The 15,457-nt window shown below is 38.4% G+C and overlaps 1 protein-coding gene across 1 annotated transcript in view; it reads right to left on the minus strand.

Annotated features, from left to right (window-relative positions):
- Positions 1–15,457, minus strand: part of Thsd7a (thrombospondin type 1 domain containing 7A) — a 380,717-nt gene that overhangs the window by 38,042 nt on the left and 327,218 nt on the right. The window contains exons 14-15 of the mRNA XM_031381188.1: positions 3,196–3,374; positions 907–912 (exon numbers count right to left, since the gene is read on the minus strand). Coding sequence (XP_031237048.1) covers positions 907–912; positions 3,196–3,374 — 185 coding nt within the window. The remainder of the gene's footprint in view (positions 1–906; positions 913–3,195; positions 3,375–15,457) is intronic.

Genomic DNA, 15,457 nt, shown 5'->3' on the forward strand with positions numbered 1-15,457 from the left:
AGCATCAAGGGCCTCACAGAACACAGCCAACTATTTGTGGTTATTGTCCACAAAGCTTTCAGTCCCTAAGGCAGTACAGTATGTTTTTCTCAGGAATTCTAGAACAATGAAGCAATTGTGTGGTTTTCTCAATGAGAAAAATAAGTAGAAAAATAAATACATTGAATCTACTACAACCAAGAATATAACCATTAAAGAAAAATATTTTAAAATATTTTCATTATATGTGAAAATTTAACTCTGTTTCCTATTCTACACACATACACACACACACACACATACACACACACATATACGCACTAGTATGTAAATAATTTAGGTAATCAATTCCAGGAATCAGATTTAAATAACCTTTTGGAGCTATTCTTTTGCACACTTAGAGAATGAAATACCAAAATAAAATAGAATAACTCCCAAATAAGAGTAAAACATATGCAAGGTTGCAATAAGACTTTAGTTAATGATACACCCAGTATATGCCCATTGGGGAGATGTGTTAAAAGAGGACTATCACCACATGGCTAAACACCACTACACCAGTTCCAGAGAATAGGCGAATCGAAATGGAGGGGCCCTGCTGCTTATCCTAATCCTTTGATAGATGATCATCCCCCATTGTTGGGACATAAATGCAAATTACTTCATAGGCATTGCCAACATCTCCAAATAACCATTTTCAGTCCACGATACCTCTCTCCTCCAAGCATTAATAAAGGATACCATTGCCTCATTAAGGTGGGATAGGTGAAGGTTAGTCACCTCACCCTGTCTCCTCAGGCTCTGTCAATAAAGAAACTCTAGTAGCTATACTAGGAGATAAAAAGAAACAGGCAGAGGAAAACCTAGTGGAGAAAATAATAATTCTTTAAAAAACACTCCGAAGAAACGGAAGATAAGCACGCTCACCTGCGCCTGGAGTGGTGTTTGGCAGGAATGAAGTCAAGGACAAGAAACAGAGAAATGTGAAAATGTTAGTTATTTTGATAAGAGCTCATTCTTATTGTACATTTTGGTGATAAGGACTTATATTTAAAACATTAATTGAGTAAAAGCTTAGGATGTATTTCTTAGGTTTTAGGAAGGGTAAACCAACCATTTCTCATGACTTAAATGTAGGATGAGCAGACAAAGATTGTACAACCAAGGGAAAGATTGCATGTGCAGGATGACAAGAGTTCAAAACCCAAGTGAATCTCAAAGCCCCTGTCACTGCAAACTGAACTACGGTTGCAAATATCTTAGGAATCAATGGAAACGTGGACGGTTGTCTATAGATTGGCCCACCTACAGTTCCATATACCCACCAGCCCACTTTAATCCATTCAGACCTTTTCAGTGAGATGAGGACCTGAGGGCTTAACTTCAATGAGGAAACATTCTCAGAGACCATTTTCATATCAACAGACTGCTATATTTTTACTGAGGAATTTTAATTACAGTAAAAATTTGCATGGTTTATATTTTTAAACAATAGCATAGCACTTTGCTTATTTTATTTTCTTGAATATTTTACTGATATTTAAATACCTTTCCAAAAGCTTTATGTAAAACATTATGCTCAAAATTTGATGCTTCAGTGATTGCTTTTTCTTGGTTTACCTTTCATTTTTCAGCCACTACTGTTTTGATATACCCCCAATGAATTGAAAATCAATACATAAATGTGCTTATCAAATTCTCTCTTGAATTTTATGAGAGATATAACATTGTATGATGTGCAGGCAACTTAGCACAGAGTCATGTGTCTTTGGAAACAAAAGTGCTCAGGCAAATGTGGCATATTTAAATTGTACAGTCACTAGTTAGACGCATATACATGTGACATGTTGAATATATGTATACTTCCTCTTTGATAGGACCATGGATTATAATTTATTAATATTAAGTTTGTCATCAGAAATTCAAGCTTTCTGAGCTTGTAGACAAACGTTCTTGTCGTCATTAGCACAGTACTCCTGTCCCTCTGTTTCATATTCACCCGACTCCAGCTCTGCAAGTGAATTTCTTCTTTGGAAATGAACACTTACAGTTTAAGACTACAAAATGCTCAACTGCCAGGAGATGGCGATAGAAGAGTATATTATTCTTTCTACATTGCCTACATTTAGCTACGTTGGAAGACCAAACTGAGAGTACTTTTCATGTAATTTAGTTCTTCAATGTCCTCATTTTTACTTACTTAAAAGTTTCCTTTGTATATGGTATGATTCTGTTGTTCCCAACAATCTTAGCTTAATCAGAAGGAAACTGCTGATAACTGCGTGATTAGAGGTCAAAATGAGACAGGCTATGTTCACATGAGACAGCTTTACATATTTAAAGACTTGGTTCATTTGATCATGGCTCCAATTCAAAGCATAACATCTGCACACACTCTGGAAACTTCATTCTCTGCTAATTTACATGCTGATCAACTGTGATAACAATTGTCTGTTCTGTTACACTTAAGTTAATCACAACTCTGTCATTAGCCATTTTACTCTTTATCTCCAACAGAATACAAATAGCAACCACTGACAGCAGAAAGTGAAGTATGCATGTGAGCATGCGAGCTCTAACACAGTTCCAATGCTAGAAAAGTTAGCAACTGAATTGCTACATACACACATATATTGCGTGTATGTATATATATACATGGGTATATACATATACATACATGCGTATATATATATATATATACATACATGTGTGTATATATATGAACTTTGAGACACTTTTTACATTTCTTATTTTACACTAACTAGATTGAAATGAATAAGTAACACCCCCTTCTTTTTAGAGCCTATTCATCTCATTTCTTTGCTTTTCTCTTGAGTACTCGGTTCCTGAGATCTCTTTCTGGAAGTCGAGGGAAGCTAAGAATGATGCGACTTCATCACAGCAGTTAGACACAATTGTATGGTAGATGAATGCCTTGACAGTACTCACAACTTAGTTGTCATTTCGCCTGCATGGAACTGTATTCTATCTAGATGCGTGCAGAATCCCGAATCCCCAGGAAATTCAGAGGTAATATGTGTAATTCAAGATTGTACATTTTCGTGTGATTTCCTCAAACATTATGAAAATAGAATCCATCACGTTTCTTTTTCAGGAGCTATTATTTCATTTTGTGCATCTTTGAGAAATAATAGAATAAAAGATCCTTGGGAATCTGAGAAATATCTTAATGCATTTGATGTTAGTAAAAAATACCTGGTTGACGTGGTCCAGTTTAGGGCAAGGCCTTCCTCCGTTATAAGGCTTTTCGCGCAGCCACTTAGACCGGACCTTCACACCACTGCCACAGGACTTGCTGCAGCGGGACCAGTTGGACCACTCACTGAGCTTGCAGTCTGAGGGGCAGGGGATGATGCAGGCTTCTTCTATGTAACCTGAGCATAGGAAAACGAAACAGGAAGGGAGTCTGCTACATGCCACTCTCCGGCTCGCACCAAGGGAGTCTGCTTCATGCCACTCTCCGGCTTGCACCCACTGTTCCAGCTCATTTAGAAAGTCCACTTTTGACCTGACAGGAGCATGCGGACACAGAGATGTCTGCGTCCTCAGGGACTCAAATTAAATTCTGCAGGGAAGTGACACATCCACACCATGACTGTGTTAAAATAACTGCTAAGTAGCTGCCATATGATCTGCTTAGGATTCATGCCCACCGTGTTTCAATGTTTCTGCTTAGTGACAGCTCTTGTTTAATTGACAGTAGCCTGTCGGCTAACGGTCTCACTCTCAAAGTTGCCAGAATGCAGTTAAAAATCTAACACAGATTTGTGTGACACTGTATGTGTGAATGCCACACACAGGCGGGGATGTGAGTCCTCGCAGCATTCTCCAAGAAAAGTCAGTTCCTGTCATTAAACATCCAAAAGAATCCATTTAAATTGGCACCTTTCCTTCCCTCTTCCTTGAAAATCAGTTCTGAGGAGGGAAATTGAAGGCTGTTATGTAAGCAACACCTCATGTCTCCACAGTGCTGTAACTATTAAAACCACACCTCATCTTGGGTCCATTTGATTCTCTTGGAATTATAGCTATATTAGGCAGAAACAAAAAAATAAATGCAGAGAGATGGTAGATAAGATTAAGATCACAGGGTAGTGAGTGGATTTGATTTGGAAAGTAGGAAAATGCTTTATTTGATTAGTTTCTTTACTACCAATTTACCATTTCATGATATCAAATTAACTCGAGATAAAATGCAAAGCTACTCTAGTCAGAGGTTTTCCTCCTTCTGTATGACATTTTAGAAAGAAGTCATATCAGTCTACTTCATCTTTTTATATCAGTGACACAACAGACATTAGTATGCCAGTGATGATCATATTCCAGTCTATGAAGGAACAGGTAGACTGTAAACCTTTTGAGCTAAAAACAATCAATAACATAAAAATCAGCTCACTTTTTGAATTTTTGTCTATTTGCTAAATTGTATGGTTGTTACTACTATCTAAATTTTAGAATTTTAGATTTTTTTTAACAAGCTCCTTTTTTGAAACTGTCCCCATTATTATCAATCAATACATATTTTTTACCTTCCTCTTTAGATGCCAGCTATCAGTTTATTATGGGACTCTACAAAATTGTCTCTTAATTGATAGTTCATATAAATGAGAACAAGTGAACCATTATGTGCTTTTGTTATTGTTCTCAGCTTCATTTAGTTTGATGTTTCAAGCAGTACTTCATTCTTTATGGTTGAATAGTATTCCATTACATGGATATACCACACTTTTTAACCATTCATCAGTTAACAGACATGTTTGTCTTTACATTCTATTGTCACTGCTATCAATATTTGCATGCAATTGTATGTGTACAAGAGTTTTTATTTTTTATTTTCAGATATATGCTTAGGAGTAAGATAATCCTTTCATGTGGTAATTCTATGTACTGTATTTAACTTCTCAAGTAAACATCATTCTTACCAAAAATAACTGTGCTATTTTACATTCTGCAGCAATATGTAAATGCTCTACCCTTGGATCCTTGCTGGACTTGTCAGTGTTCAAGTTTTTAACTAAGTGCTCTTGTAAGAAAAGAAAAGCTTTAAATGTTGATGAAGTCTATTTTATTTTTTTTAATGTTGACCTGTATTTTAGTTTCCTGTCTATGAAATTGTTGCATAATTCAAAGTCACAAAAGTTTATATTATATTTTTCTCTTAGAGTTCCATAATTTTTAACCTTGTTTTTGGTTACAAGTTGCTTATGAATATGAGGGCCATACCTCATCTCTTGCAAGCAGTCACTGGCATCACCTATAACACCATGGAAGGACATGGCAGCAGTCATCAGCTTTCTGAGCCATCCTGCTCCCATTTCTCAGAAGCTTCTGCCCTCCATATTAAAGGAAGGGCTTTATTTCTGAGTCTGAGCTGTCATTCCATTTATCTTGATCTCTCTTCTTAGCTGTCCCACTTTGACTTGACAAGTATAGTTTTAGAGAAAGTTTGAAATCAGAAAGCATGAAAATTTCAATTTTATTCTTTCTCAATACAGATTTGGTTAATTTTCAATTACTTATAATATCATATGCATTTTAATATAGCTCTTCATAGACAGAAGCTGGAAACAACTCAGATGTCCTACAACAGAAGAATGGATACAGAAAATGGTGTTCGTTTACACATTGGAATACTACTCAGTTATTAAGAATGAGGACATCCTGAGTTTTGCATCAAATGGACAGAACTAGAAAATATCATCCTGATTGAGGTAACTCAGACCACAAAGGATATGCATGGTATGTACTTACTAATAAGTGGATATTAGAAAAAATGTACAGACTATCTAGGATAAAATCCATAGAACTCAAGAAGGAGTTGGGAGGGAGAAGAAAGCAATTACAGGGGGCAGAGGGAAGGAGGGACCTGGCTAGGAGAGGGGACAGGGAAGGAAAAAGGGAAGCATGATCAGGTCGTGGGTAGAGGAGATGTGAAGCCCTAAGGACCATCAGAAAGAGTGGAAACAGGCAATTTTGGTAGGTAGGAGTTAGGAGGACCCTTTAGAATGTACCAGACACCTGGGAGGTGAAAGACTCTCAGGACACAAAGGGAGGGAGCTTAGATGAAATGTCCTACAATGGGGAGAGGAAACTTGTAGAGTCCATCTCCAATAGAAAGATAGGGCATCAAGTAGGGGGACAGGGTTGTCACTCTACAGTCAAAAACTCTGGCCCAGAATTGTTCCTGTCTAAAAGAACTGCAGGGATAAAAAAGGAGACAAGCCTAAGGGAAAGGAGGTCCAGTGACAGGCCTAAGTTAGGATCCAGCTCAAAGGGGAGGCTCCAAGGCCTGACACTATTACTGTATGTGTTTATAGATAGGAACCTAGCATGGCTGCCTTTTGAGAGGCCCAACAAGCAGCTGAAAGATTAAGATGCAAATATTTACACCCAACCAATGGACAGAAGCTGGTGACACCTGTGTTTGAATTAGGAAAATGTTGGAAAAAGCTGAGGGGAGGGCGATCCCATAGGAAGACCTGTGGTCTCAACTAATCTGGACTTCCAAGATCTCTCAGACACAGAGCCACCAACCATGCAGCAGACACCAGCTGATATGAGGCCCCCAGACACATATACAGCAGAAGACTGCCTGTTCTGGTCTCAGTGAGAGAAGATGCACCTAACCCTTGAGAGACTTGAGGCCCCATGGAATGGGGAGGTCTGGTGGGCTTGGGGTCGGAGGTAGGACATCCTCTTGGAAACTGGGGAGGAAATATGGGATGAGGAACAGTCAGAGGGTGGACTGGGAAGGAGATAAAGACTGGACTGTAAAAAAAACTTAAAGAATAATAATTTTAAAAAAAGAGTGAGCAGCCTAATACCAGGGTGCCTTCAGGCTCCTACTGGTGCCAGCCAGAAGCAGAGACCTGGCACTGGACCTGGTCCCCCACAGGACACACCCAAGTTGAAATTCAACCCCCCAGGTATTCAGATACATCCAGCTTCACATGTGATATCTTAGACCCCACCCAGATATCCTGTGTACCCGAACCCATTTGATCCAGGGAAGCAGATTCCTGTCCAGTTGGATACCAGAGCACCTTCCAGCTCCTACTTGTGCCTGCCTGGAGCAGAGACCTGATCCCTTACACACCAGTGGCAGCTTGACACCCACCCCCTTGGCTCTACCACAATCCCAGGATCACAGGAAGGACAGATTCCAGTCAGAGAAAGGAAGGTCAGATAACACCAGTCATGGCAAGAGGCAAGCATAAGACCATAAGCAATAGAAACCAATTTGACTTGGCAACATCAGAATCTAGTTCTCCCATCACAACAAGTCCTAGATACCCAAACATGCCCTTAAAACAAGATTCTAAACTCAGATCTAAACTCTCATTTCATGAAGATGATAGAGGACTTTAAGAAGGAGATAAGTAACTCCCTTAAAGAAATGCAGAACACAAGTAAACATTTAGAAGCCCTTAAAGAGGAAACACATAAATCCCTTAAAGAAATACATAAGAACGCAATCAAATAAGTGAAGGAATTGAAAAAAACCATGCAGGATTTAAACATGGAAGTAGAATCATTAAAGAAAACTCAAAGGGAGACAGCCCTGGAGATGGAAAACCTAGGAAAGAGAACAGGAGTCACTGATGCAAGCGTCATCAACAGAATACAAGAGATAGAAGAGAGAATCTCAGCAGCAGAAGATACCATAGAAATCATTGACACAACAGTCAAGGGAAAATACAAAAAGCCAAAAGCTCCTATCTCAAAACATTCAAGAAATGTAGGACACAATGAAAAGACCCACCCTGGGAATAATAGGAATAGAAGAGAGTGAAGATTCCCAACTCAAAGGGCCAGCAAACATCTTCAACAAAATTATAGAAGAAAACTTTCCTAACCTAAAGAAAGAAATGCCCATTAACATACAAGAAGCCTATAGAACACCAAACAGATGGGATCAGAAAAGAAATTCATCTTATCATATAATAATTAAAACACCAAATGCACAGAACAAAGAAAGAATATTGAAAACAGTAAGGGAAAAGGGTCAAGTAATATATAAAGGCAGACCTATCAGAATTACACCAGGTTTCTCACTAGAGACTATAAAATCCAGAAGGGCCTGGGCAGATATTATACAGTCCCTAAGAGATTAAAACTGCCAGCCCAGGCTACTATACCCAGCAAAACGCGAAATTACCATAGATGGAGAAAGCAACATTTTCCAAGACAAACCAAATATAAACAATATCTTTCTACCAATCTAGTCCTACAGAGGATAATAGAAGGAAAGGTCCAACACAAGGAGTGAAACTACACCCAAGAAAAAGTAAGAAATTAATCTTTTCAAAACGAACCCAAAAGAAGAGAAACACAAAAACTTGTTTCAAACACTAACAACAAAAATAATAGTAAGTCACTGGTCCCTAATATCTCTCAATATCAATGGACTTAATTCCCCAATAAAAGGACATAGGCTAATAGACTGGATACATAAACAGGATCCAACACTTTTGCTGCATGCAGGAAACACAACTCAGAGTAAAAGACAGATATTCCTTCAAAGTAAAAGGATGGGAATTTTTTTTCGAAGCAAATGGTCCCAAGAAACAAGCTGGAGTAGACTTCCTAATATCTAACAAAATAGACTTTCAACCAAAAGTTATCAAAAAATTGGGGAAGATCATTACATACTTATCAAACGAAAAATCCACGAAGATGAGCTCTCATTTCTGGACATCTATGCCCCAAATGCAAGGGTACCCATATTTATAAAAGAAACACTACTAAAACCCAAAATATTCATTGAACCTCATACAATAATAGTAGGACATTTCAACACCCAACTCTTACCAATGGACAGATCATGGAAACAGAAACTAAACAGAGACACAGTGAAACTAAAAGAAGTTATGAACCAAAAGGACTTAACAGATATCTATAGAACATTTTACCCTAAAACAAAAGAATATGCCTTCTTCTCAGCACCTCATGATACCTTCTCAAAAATCGACCATATACTTGAACATAAAACAAGCTTTAACAGATATAAGAACATTGAATTAATCCCATGTATTCTATCAGACCAACACAGACTAAGAGTGTTCTTTAATAACAACAACAAAAAAAACCAGAAAACCCATATAAATATGGAAGCTGAACAACTATCTACTCAATGATAACTTAGTCAGGGAAGAAATAAAGAAATTAAATATATTATAAAATTCAATGAAAATGAAGCCACAACATACCCAAACTTATGAGACAAAATGAAAGCAGTGCTAAGAGGAAAATTCATAGCTCTGAGGGCCTCCAAAAAGAAACTGGAGAGAGCATACACTAGCAGCTTAACAGTTCATCTGAAAGCTCTAGAACAAAAGAATGCAAATACACCCAAGAGGAGTAGAAGGCAGGAAATAAACTCAGAGCTGAAATCAACCAAGTAGAAACAAAAAAAACTATACAAAGAATCAATAAAACTAGGAGCTGGCTCTTTGAGAAAATCAGCAAGATAGACAAACACTTAGCCAGATTAATCAGAGGGCACAGAGACAGTATCCAAATTAACAAAATCAGGAATGAAAAGGGAGACATAACAACAGAAACCAATGAAATTAAAAAAAATTATCAGATCCTACTACAAAAGTCTATACTCAACAAAACTAGAAAACCTGGATGAAATGGATGATTTTCTAGACAGATACCAGGTATTAAAGTTAAATCAGGATCAGATAAACCATCTAAATGGCTCCATAACCCCAAAGGAAATAGATGCAGTCATTAAAAGTCTCACAACCAAAAAGAGCCCAGGGCTAGATGGTTTTAGTTCAGAATTCTATCAGACCTTCAAAGAAGACCTAATACCAATACTCTTCAAACTGTTCCACAAAATAGAAACAGAAGGACCATTACCCAGTTCTTTCTATGCAGCCACAGTTACACTGATTCCTAGACCACAAAAAGAGAACTACAGACCAATTTCCCTTATGAATATCAATGCAAAAATACTCAATAAAATTCTGGCAAACTGAATCCAAGAACACATCAAAATGATCATCCACCGAGATCAAGTAGGCTTCATTCCAGGGATGCAGGTATGGTTCAATATACAGAAATCCATCAACGTAATTCCCTATATAAACAAACTCAAAGAAAAAAAACATATAATCATCTCATTTGATGCAGAAAAAGCCTTTGACAAAATAAAACACTCATTCATGTTAAAAGTATTGGAGAGATCAGGAAATCAAGGTGCATACCTAAATATAATAAAAGCAATATACCACAAACCAATAGCCAACATCAAACTAAATAGGGAGAAAATCAAAGCAGTTCCACTAAAATCAGGGACTAGACAAGGCTGCCCACTTTCTCCCTATCTATTCCATATAGTACTTGAAGTTCTAGCCAGAGCAATTAGACCACAAAAAGAGATCAAACGGATATAAATTGGGAAGGAGGAAGTCAAGTTATCACTATTTGCAGATGATATGATTGTATACATAAGTAACCCTAAAAATTCTACCAGAGAACTCCTAAACCTGATAAACAACTTCAGCAGAGTGGCTGGATATAAAATTAACTCAAACAAATAAGTAGCCTTCCTCTACTCAAAGGAGAAAAGGAAGGATAAAGAAATCAGGTAAATGACACCCTTCACAATAGTCACAAATAATGTAAAGTATAAAGGGAGAGATCTATGTGACAAGAACTTCAAGTCTCTGAAGGAAGAAATTGAAGAAGTTCTTAGGATATGGAAAGATCTCCCATGCCCATGGACTGGCTGGATTAATACAGTAAAAATGGTCATCTTACCAAGAGCAATCTACAGATTCAATGCAATCCCCCATCAAAACTCCAACTCAATTCTTTATAGACTTAGAAAGAGCAATTCTCAAATTCATCTGGAATAACAAAAAAAACCTAGGATAGCAAAAACTATTCTCAACAATAAAAACTTTCTGGAGGGAATCACCATCCATGACCTCAAGCTATACTATAGAGTATAGTGCTAAAAGACTTTGTAGTATTGGTACAGAAATAGGCAAGTAGATCAATGGAATAGAATTGAAGAACCAGAAATGAACCCACACACTTATGGTCTTGGACACAGAAGCTAAAACCATTCAGTGAAAAAAAGACAGCATTTTCAACAATTACCAACTGGAGGTCTGCATGTAGAAGAATGCAAATTGATCCATATCTATCTCCTTGCACAAAGCTCAAGTCCACATGGATCAAGGACCTCCACATAAAACCAGATATGATGAATCTAACAGAAGAGAAAGTGAGGAAGAGCCTCAAATACTTGGGCACAGAGAAAAACCTCCTGAACAGAACACCAATGGCTTATGCTTTAAGAGTAACAATGGACAAATAGGACCTGATAAATTTACAAAGCTTCTGTAAAGTAAGGGACACTATCAATAGACAGAACGGCAACACACAGATTGGGAAAAATTATTTACCAACCATGCACCTGATAGCGGGCTAATATCCAAAATATACCAAGATCTCAAGAAAGCAGAAAACCAAATAACCCTATTAAAAAGTGTAGTACAGAGCTAAATAAAGAATTTTTAAGCGAGGAAACTTGAATGTCTGAGAAGGCCCAAAAGAAATGTTCAACATCCTTAGTCATCAGGGAAATGTAAATCAAAACAAGTCTGATATTCCACCTCATACCAGTCACAATGGCTAAGATCAAAAACTCAGGTGACAGCAAATGCTAGTGAGGATGTGGAGAAAGAGGAACACTCCTCTATTGCTGGTGGGATAGCAAGCTGGTACAACTACTCTGGAAATCAGTCTGGCAGTTCCTCAGAAAATTGGCCATAGTACTACCTGAGGATCCAGCTATACCACTCCTGGGCATATACCCAAAAGATTCTCCAAAATATATCAAGGACACATGTTTATAGCAGCCTTATTTATAATAGTCAGAAGCTGGAAATAACCCAGATGTCCTTCAACAGAGGAATGGATACAATGTGGTATATTTACACAATGGACTACTACTCAGCTATTAAAAACAATGACTTCATGAAATTCACAGGCAAATGGATGGAACTAGAAAATATCATCCTGAGTGAGTTAACCAAGTCACAAAAGAACACAAGTAGTATGTACTCACTGATAAGTGAATACTAGCCCAAAAGTTCAGAATACCTAAGATTCAATTCACAGAACATATGAAGCATAAGAGAGGGAAGACCAAAATGTGGATGCTTCAGTGCTTCTTAGAAGGGTGAACAAAATACTCACAGGAGGAACGATGGAGAAGAAGTATGGAACAGAGACTGAGAGAAAGGCCATGTAGAGACTGCCTGACATGGGGATCCATCCCATATACGGCCAACAAACTCAGACCCTATTGTGGATGCTGGGAAGTTCTTGCTGACAGAAGCCTGATATGGCTTTCTCCTGAGAGGCTCGGCTAGAGCCTGACAAATACAGAATTGGATGTTCACAGCAACCATTGGACTGAGCACAGGAGTCTTGATGGAAGAGTTGGTGAAGGGTTTGAAGGAGCTGAGTGGGTTTGCAGCCCCATGGAGGGAGCAACAGTGTCAATAGGCCAGACCCCCCAGAGCTCCTAGGGACTGGACCCTACCAACCAAAGAATACACATGGAGGGACTCATGGAGATGGTTGAATATGAGGCAAAGGATGGCCTTTTTGGACATCAGTGGGATGAGAGGGCCTTGGGCCTGTGTGTGTTCCATGCCCCAGTGTAGGGGAATGCTAGGGCAGGAAGATGGAAGTGGGTGGGTGGGTGGGGGAGCACCCTCATAGAGGCAGGAGGTCCGGGGATGGGATAGGGGGTTTCAGAAAGGTAGACCTGGAAGGGAGAAAATATTTGAAATGTAAATAAAGAAAATATCCAATAAAAAAAAGAACAACAAAGAAACAATGACTTCATGAAACTCTCAGGCAGATGGATGGAATTAGAAAATATCATCCTGAGTGAGGTAACCCAGACACAAAAGAACACACATGGTATGTACTCACTAGTAAGTGAATACTAACCCAAAAGCTCACAATGCATATGATACAACTTATAGACCATATGGATCATAGAAGGAAGATCAGGGGGTGGATGCTTCAGTCTTGCATGTAGGGGGGGAAACAGGATGATTGTTTGAGATAGAAGGAGAGGGGTGAAGGGAAGGAGAAAGGAGGAGGAGAAAATAAGAGTGGCAGTATCAGAATCTAGAGGAGATGTGAGAGGGGCCCAGAGGGTCAGGAAATAAAATAAAAATAGGTAGCAGTGGGGATGAAGAACTAGGGATAGCAACTAGAGGGTCCCAGACACTAGAGAAATGTGAGGCTCACAGGACCCAATGGAATTGAGTTTAGCCATAATATACAGAAAAAGGGGACATAGAACCTGTTGAGACCACCTCTAGTAGACAGGCATGGCCCCTGGCTGAGGCTACCCACCCACCTCAAAGTTTATTTAACCCAGAAATGTTCCTGTCCAAAGAAAGAACAGGGACAAAAATGGAAGAGATTGAAGGAAGGGCCAACCAGGAAACAGCCCCACCTGGGGATACATCATGTCTGCAAATGCCAAACTCAACACTGTTGCTGGGGTTAAAAGGTGCTTGTGGAGAGAAACCAAGTGTGGCAGTTCCTGGGGAAGTCCTGCCAGCAACTGACCAATGCAGAGGTAGATGCTTAGAGCCAACCATTGGGCTGAACTCAGGGAACCTGGTAGGGAGCTGGCAGAAGGATTGGAAGAGCAGAGGGAGACTACAATCCCATTGGAACAACCACGTAGGCTAGCCTGGCCACTCAATTCTCACAGAGACTAGACCACCAACCAAGGAGTGTACCTAAAAGGATCTTTGGCTCCAGATACATATGTAGCAGAGGATGGCCTTGCAAGATAGCAATATGAGGGAAGGCCCTTGGTCCTGGGGAAGTTTGATGCCCCAGAGTAGGGAGAGAATGTGGTGGGTAGGAGAGCACTCCAATACAGGTAAAAAGGAGAGGGGAGGGCAGATGTGGGATGGGATGGTGGTGGAGGGATAACCAGAAAGTGGGATATCATCGATGGGGAGGCAGTGGTGGAGGGGATAACTGAGAAATGGGATATCATTTGAGATGTAAATGAATGGAATGATTAATATTAATAAAAGAAAGAAAAGAAAAAAGAAAAGATCGAGGCACAATAAAAATTTCCAAAAGAAGAATTGCAGATTATCTTCTGGGGAGCACATGAACCTGGTGAGCCTTTGAGGGCAGTGGACTCTTACAGACAGGCAGAGGAGCCAGTGATGCTTTGAACGTAAACTTGATTCTGAAGAAGGTTTCTGATGTATTCATATACATCGAGAAGAAAGTCTAACAAAGAACTGAAGGAATACTTCAAAATACTGTTTACTAAAAATTTAGTGCAGTTATTATTTTAATAAATGGAAGTGGTTGACCTTATGTGGATTTTAATTGTGACTTGAGTAGGAAAACAAGCCACGGTCAGTGTTTCGGGTAGAAACCTTTCAAAGCCTAGATCCTTTGTTCTACAAAGATTAAACATGTGTACCTCAAACTAATTCATTTTGGGTTACTGAAGAAGAAAGTATAAGAGTTTTATGTCTGATTTTCCAATAGTATATTCCAGAGACCATTTCAAGAAACCTCTATTAATCTTTTAAAGGACACAAATTATAAAATAAGATAAAGAGAAAACAACAGCAGAATATATTTTCCAATCTCTTATTTTTATTTCCCAATGTGTAGCCACATTCAATAATTGCCTGTTGTGTTTATCTAGCACTATTAAAATCCTTAATGCTGCCAGTGAACTGCCAGATAAGCATTCCCTTGCCTGTTCTACTGAGATCATTTTTGAGGGCAATTAACATCAAACAATCATAGGAAATGGAACATTTCAAGCATTTTAAGGCTAAATAAATTGCTGGCAACTTATTGCAATTTATGGTTTCTGAGGAATGCTAAAACAAAATAAATGACAGAGTTTAGGATGTTAAAACTTTTAGCAATTCAACAGCAGTTTTGATACTCAAGAAAATCAAGCTGAGACTTCTGATCATATGCTTTGAAGCGTTTATGTGTTGATACTACTGTTTCAGTTTAAAAAAAAAAACACAAACTAATAGAGGCTTCAAGGGGCAGCCACAGGACAAACTGCCTTTGAGACATATGCAATCACCTCATTCATTTGAATTATGGGCATGCAGATAAAGGAGCTGTCAGTAACCTTCACAATTAGTAACTTATGTTCCTGAAAGGTGCACTGCAGATAATTAAATAATTCATTCTGAAATCACATAGAACATATTGGTTAGTATGATTTATAGCTCTGTGAATGATTCACTCTAGTGCAGTCTCTGAAACATCTGGATTAGGCTAAAAAGAAATCTCTCTCTCTCTCTCTCTTTCTATATATACATATATATATGTATATACATGTATATACATGTATCACTATATATATATACATATGTATATATATATGTATATATATATGTAT

Source organism: Mastomys coucha, unplaced genomic scaffold, assembly GCF_008632895.1.
Source record: "Mastomys coucha isolate ucsf_1 unplaced genomic scaffold, UCSF_Mcou_1 pScaffold20, whole genome shotgun sequence".
Taxonomy (NCBI): Eukaryota; Metazoa; Chordata; class Mammalia; order Rodentia; family Muridae; genus Mastomys; species Mastomys coucha.